General features: G+C 40.9%; 1 protein-coding gene across 8 annotated transcripts in view; it reads left to right on the forward strand.

The window, feature by feature from the left end:
- The window catches only part of RFFL (ring finger and FYVE like domain containing E3 ubiquitin protein ligase), a 79,937-nt gene that overhangs the window by 49,995 nt on the left and 23,215 nt on the right, over positions 1-6,727 (forward strand). For 7 of the 8 annotated variants that reach the window (XM_077836700.1, XM_077836704.1, XM_077836702.1 and 4 more), the window contains 2 exons: positions 814-837; positions 1,198-1,329. In XM_077836700.1, coding sequence (XP_077692826.1) covers positions 814-837; positions 1,198-1,329 — 156 coding nt within the window. Of the gene's footprint in view, positions 1-813; positions 838-1,197; positions 4,525-6,727 lie in introns of those variants that run through there. The other variant, XM_077836701.1, reaches the window with a different exon arrangement.

The following is a 6,727-nucleotide window of genomic DNA, read 5'->3' on the forward strand; positions in this document are numbered from 1 at the left end:
CTGCTAGTCTGAAACCCACCTAATTCTTGTGCATCATCACCAGAACTGTTAAGTTCCAACCAGATGCATCCATGCATATCTGTGGCCAGCAGTTTCTATAGGTTATTACTGAGGGGCAATTGGAAGATAGTTGTTATATAGGTCTCACTGAGGGCTTTGTTAGCTCTGCAGATTCTTTGTTCCTGGGGGTGACTTGCAACAAGGAAAGAACCCATTTTAATTCTCAGAACTCAGGTTGAGTTTCAGGGCTAGTAGTTAGAAAAAAACGTTTCTTTATTTGTAAACTGAGGCTATTTGTTATGGACTCTGAGAGGAGATAAACATGGAAACCCGCTATGCCAATTGTTGAGAATCATTTTAAGAACAGAATCTTTAATTTTCAGGTTTAGAGCTGTATTTATTTTTGATAATCATTTACAGGGGAGTATCAACTTAAATCAAACCTCTCTCTGAAATTTGTAACATACTATCGTTAAGGTAAGATTATAACTAAAGGAAGGACCAGAAGACTTTTCTTCCTGCATTTTGTTTACTTTGTGCTTTAGCCAAACACTTTGCATATAGTCGCTCAGTTTGCCTCCTGTGAGGATCTTTTGTACCAGAACATAGTGAAGAAAACTTTTAGAGAAATGTGTAAAACCACAAAATTGGAGTTCAAGTGATGTCTTTTTATAAAATACAGAAATAATTTAAGATAGTCATTTTGCTTTGTAAGGTCTTAAATTAACTGTACTTGAAGTAGACAATCTATTAGCCTACCCATAGTCGTCATCCTACATAATGCAGCTTTTCTCCTCTCTTTTTATATTGCAGTTTCCGACATGGATGATCAAAATGGTAAGTAATTTGTTTGTTCAACGATCTCACCACAAAGATTCTCAGGACTAGTTGTTGCTCTTGTGTGCTCATATGGGGGGGTGTTTGTTTTAGGCATAAATTTTCAGCTCCTCCTTCTCAGATGATCAGGTAAATAGTCCCACATCGGTATCAATGCAGGGCCAGGAGCAGGACTGTTTACAAGTGCTTAGTACACTTGTGAAAAGATGGCGCTTCTGAACTTTAGTCTCACATAATTATACATAATTTGACACTGAAGCCACTATTAATATATGTGTATTGGATAACACTGAACATCCTGTCCTAACGCCATGATATCGTTTCCTTAAATCTAATACGTATAACCCCTTTTGTCTTCAGTTTCCTCAGGCAGTGCAGGGCTCCCTAGCACTGAAGAGAATCTCTGCAAAATCTGCATGGACTCACCCATCGACTGTGTCCTGTTAGAATGTGGCCACATGGTCACCTGCACCAAGTGTGGAAAGCGTATGAGTGAGTGTCCCATATGCAGGCAGTATGTGATAAGAGCTGTCCATGTATTTAAGTCCTGAGTGAGCATGAGGAAGACCAGTGTTGCCTTAAAGCCTCATCCGCTGTTAGAGATGGTCAAAAACCTCTACAGGTAGGTCAGAGACTGGCACACAGGACCTCACAAGAAACCTGAAGTTCACAGGCGAGATGAGGAAAGGAGAAAGCTTGGGGAATTGTTCTGATTAAAGCCATTGACTGGCTGTGCCCTTCACACCACAGTGCTTTACCCTGCAGTACCTAGACTCCAGGAGCCCACCGTCAGCAGCAGAGACGGAAATAATTAACAGCTTGCATTCTAGGCTAGCTTGATCAACTGATGAGGGGGGACAAATAATCACTTGGCTTTCCAAAACTGACCCCAGCTTCTGAGGCTTATTTCCTCCACAGTAATAAATAAGGTGGACTGAGGTTTTGGCACGACATTTGCTTTTGTTTTGCTGCTACTGAATTCTCCCATTCTGGTTCCCTCTTTAATTTGCTCTGTTCCAGGTCACACATCCACTGGTATTTTTATTTTCAAGGAACAAAATCGTATTGGGCTGGTTCCCTCTCCCTAGGCTTTGCTTTTTTTTAAAAAAAAAGTGTAACTTTATTTTAATCTCTAGTTCCTTATGCTTGCAGGCCAGGCTGAACTTTTGTCCTCTGTGGCCTTTAGCTTTTTCATATTCAGAATTTATTTCAAAGCCAAGCCCTGTAAGATCACGGTGAAACATTCACTATTGCTACACCTTAATATGGAAAGGAGGCAAGACTTCATACTGTTAAAGATGCATTCTTCCCCTTTGAAAGACAAGAGGCAGTGAAGTGGCTTAGGGCATAGAGCCTCCTCTTGAAGCTTACCCAGCATAGGCAGCGTTTGTCTTCCTCCCGCCTACAATTTGCCTTTCCTTGGTGGTTCTTTGTTATAACACCAAAGGATGGTATGTCGCCTGCAGGGTACGCAAGAAATCCCTATATACCTGAACTGGCTGAGAGTCAACCTCCTCCAGTGACTAATGAGTTGGGACCCTGAGGCCCTAGTCCCCTACAATGTTTGAACACTAGTGGAAAAATCCACTATGGCCCGAGTAGTGAGATTTTGGTCTAGGACTGCCTATGCTCCTAAAAGGGATTGGTGAGACATTTCAATCATGAAGCTCTCAGCAATGTATTCTTATAACGATCTCCTAAGGCCTAGAGATGAAGCTGTCAGAGAGAGATTGTGAAGTTTGGAGGACTTTTTCCACTGTGAACCTCTACAGCTGGGTTGTGTATTTTCAGTCTCATTTCTTGCTGTCTGCTGATTTGTCTTATGATTTGAGGATAGTGATGATCAGTCCCCAGCCTTCCTTTTTCTGCCTGTTTACCAATTCACTGTTTCAGAGTCCTGATGTGTTGCCAAATATGCAAAGACTGTTTGCTGAAGAGCACAAGATAACTTCTCCATTTTCCTTTTATGGGGATGAGGCTACAGCTTCACCCTTAGAGAGAATTCTGCAAGGTAGACTTGAGACATCAATCAAAAGCTGTTCATGACATCTGTGGTTTAGAAAGTCCCAGTGGACCTATTGCAGTGTTTTTTTTCCTCTATGGGGTATTAAAAAAAAAGTTATCTTACAAGGTGTCCTGGAAATACTCCATTCTGAACTGCCAGAAAAATATTCAATTTCAAAATCATCCTATTATGCGTTAAATAAGATTTTTCAGCTAAATTAGGGTTACACTGGGGTCTTATCTTATGCCACATGGCTCCTGGACCCATTTAAGGCTTAACAGTTGTTTCCAATTGTTTTTCACACACAGTTGTAGGCCTTACATGAACTGTAACTTTGAGTTCTTCTTACATTATCATAGTAAATGCAGGGGTGTTCCGAATGAATGTGTGGGCGCATGCATGGTATGGTATGGGGCCAGGAACAGCATCTCTATACAAAAATTGTATTTGTCCACTCGAATGAGAGTGGCCATTCCTAGGCTCTGCACCATTAGAGAAGCAGCTTCTATGGATGGATCTAGGTACACTTGTGGTAACAGCTGGTAATCTTAAGTAACTGCCAAGGTATGTAAGCTTTGCAACTATTTAACAGTGCTGTAAATAACAGTAGCAATGCCTCTGCTGCAAGAAATGCCTGCGTTGTGTGTCAGGGGTGGGGTGTGGGGGGGGTCTTTCTTGTGGAAGAGAGTAAACCATTCCTGGTAGCTCATAAGTATCATTCATGGATAGATATTTAAAGGAAGGGGCCTCTGCCCTGTGATCTGCAGCACCTGTCTGTTAGAGAAGGCCTTTACTTTTAGTGGCAGCAGTTCCTGTAGAGGAAGGACAGGAGCCTCACCTTGTTTCTTGGATCTGTGTCCTTGCCCTGTCTCTCTTCATTTCATGGTAAGAGAGCTGCTACTTCTGGACAGTTTGACCTGTTTTTATAATCTCTGGCAAAAGGCTGAGCCCAGACTTTCCTAAACAGAGGGGTACTGATACACATTTTGCCAGCAGCTAAATTGTATTATGTTAAATACTCTTCCCATACAAGTAATGGCTGAAGTTACTATTGAGCTGTTCAATCATGAATGGGAAGAGGGTGTTTACATCAACCTCTACATGTGGCCTAAACTTATGAACCCCTGATCTAGCAAATTCACTGTGAAAAATAATGCATTTTACCATGTTCAGCAATAACCTCAGGCCGGAGGGGCTTAGGTGGAGGAAGACACTTTCCCTAGTCAGTGAGTAAGTTTACTTAGCTTCTGGTCTCTAAGGTTCTTCTGCCTGTATTCTACAGTAGAAAGGCCCTCGTGCAGATCAGTTTTTGCAGGGATGATGTACACACCCACCTCAAGCTTGCAATTTGCCTTCCTAGTTTGGTAGTGAATAGTTTTCCCATTGCAAAAATTGATTCTTTGCTGTAGGGGTGACTGATAGAATTTATTTTTAAGTGAAACTTTTAAAAGCCAGAGGAAACTGGTTCATAATCCAAAGGAATATACTGATCTGAACTAATAAATATGAAAATAGTCAAGTGCTTTATGTACATTGTACACATTTGTTCAAATATTTTGAAAGTTAATGTTCTACTTGAAATGGATTCTATTAAATTCTTTAAATCCTAGTAAATAGACTAGTTTTGGTACAGAGTTCTGCTTTATAATTTTATAATAAAGTGAAAATTTGATTTATCCAACTATTGATATTTTCTGAGTTTCTCTTTTTGGGAGCAGCAGAGGGCTTGGCAGAGATGTTTGACTTACTGCTGCTTTTGAAGTTTAAAAGATAAGGAGAAGCATGAAACAAAATACCCCTATGCTGTGTAGTATATGAACCTGAATATAATGTAAATTCATCACCAAGCTCCCCCGACCCAACCTGGAGCTATTCTTCCTCAAAAGTCTGAGGAAGAAAAGATGGAGAAAGCTCAACTCTCAACAGTAGAATTCTTTAACCTACTTATAGCAAAGTAGTCAACTGCCATTGAAGTCAACAGGACTTGAGGGTGATCAGCCTTTTGCCATTTTCATATTACGTATTTAATGCAGGTGTGTGTAAACACTGAAGAGCCAACACAACCGCTGCAAAGCAACTTGTAACCAACATGCAAAGTTAAACTACATCCTAAAGCTTAAAGTGAGCAAGAAAATTAAAATAAAAACCTACATTAATAGGCCTCACTAACAAATGTCTGAAATCCTTTTGAGCTTCTTACTAAATTGATTCCAAGAAGCCTGTTGGAAAAGGAAGAACCCAGTGTGTTTCCTTAGAATTCCTGAGCATGTTTTGGCCTAAATTTATCAAATTGCTTTATGTACATGAGGGGCATAGGACATCCCACCTGACAATCAGATCCAATAGACCATCTCTAAAATGACCTTTTGAGAGGCAATTTGGTTACAGTCCACATTCAATGGAATGATACTTCAAACAAAACTCTGAACACTGCCTCACTTGAGGTAGAAACAAATAATCCAAGTGTGGATTAGACAAATATTCCTAGACACCAACAAGCCAGAGATCTTCGGTTCATGCTAGAATGGAACAGTCCTTAAGTTAGAGGCATTGCCTTGAGAAGCAAGTTGTTATAAAATGAGTGGGGTAGAGCAAGCATCCCACTGCATCTGCATGCTTCCACCGTTTCCTTTATAATAAGCCTAGGAAAATCATCAGTGAGACAAATACAATTTTCCTTATAGTACCTTATTTAAGTGCTGCCATGAGTGAAACAGTCCAGCCCAAACCTTGGGTGCTGAGTGGCCTTCCCTGGACTAAAGACTTCATTACCCAGCAATGATAGAGAAACCACATGGTACACTCACATTACAGGAGCTAGAGGTTGAGGGGAGAGTAGGGAGGCTTCATGTTCTACAAGGTGGGGCAGGGGAGAAGATGCATCTGCTGCTTCACACGCCATGGCACTGGGAGCATGAGCATCATGCTATCACTTGAACTTGACCCAGCAGCTACAGGTTTGGCTGTTCTGAGCCAGCCTTGCTTGTAACACACTAGGACAATCACAACAGTAACTTTCTAATAAAGCACTTGGACTCCAAAATCCATGATTTTTTACTTTCCAAGTTATCAAACCCCCATTAAATATCCATCTATTTCTCTGCAACCCTATTTTCTATCTGAGTCCCACCCCCAGGCCATACATGAGCTGTCTATTCATAAAGTTTAGTGTCATGGAATAGTCTGCAGTATATTTAGATGGCAAAACCTGCAAATAACTCAGCTCCCAAGTTTCACTCCATGAAATGTGCACAGCAGCCAAGAGATCAGATTACTTCTCCATGGCACTGATGTAACCAACTACTACTGGAATAGTCTGGTGGCCACAATTCAAGGAGGCTGAAAAATTGGAGGGGGGTTTAGAGAAGAGCCATGAGAATGGGAAAAGATTGGAAAACATCCCGGATATTGATAGGGATCCTGGAGTCCGTTTAACTAAATCTTCTCTTAAGGGATGACTTGATTACAATCTGTAAGTACCTACATGAGAAACGGCTCTTCAATCTAGCAGACAAAAGTATAGCGAAATTCCAATCCCTGAACTTGAGGTTAGACACATTCAGACTGGAAATGAGGCACAAATGTTTACAGTGAGGGCAATTAACCACTGGAACAACTTACCCAAGGCTGTGGTAGATTCTCCACTGCTGGCCACTTTAAGACTAGATTTTTTTTTCTAAACACATTAATTCAGGGAAGTCCTATGCTCTGTTATATGGTCAGAGTGGTTCCTTCTGGCTTTATAATCGACAAATTCCAGGAGACACTGGCACAGAATTAGCTCTTCACTAACTCTTGATCCCAGCAGCCTGGTTGTGACAAAAGAATATCTTGGGGACACAAACCCTTAATGGAAGTTTATTTGGCCCAGTTTTAAAATGAAAC

The sequence above is a fragment of the Eretmochelys imbricata genome, chromosome 17, assembly GCF_965152235.1.
Source record: "Eretmochelys imbricata isolate rEreImb1 chromosome 17, rEreImb1.hap1, whole genome shotgun sequence".
Taxonomy (NCBI): Eukaryota; Metazoa; Chordata; order Testudines; family Cheloniidae; genus Eretmochelys; species Eretmochelys imbricata.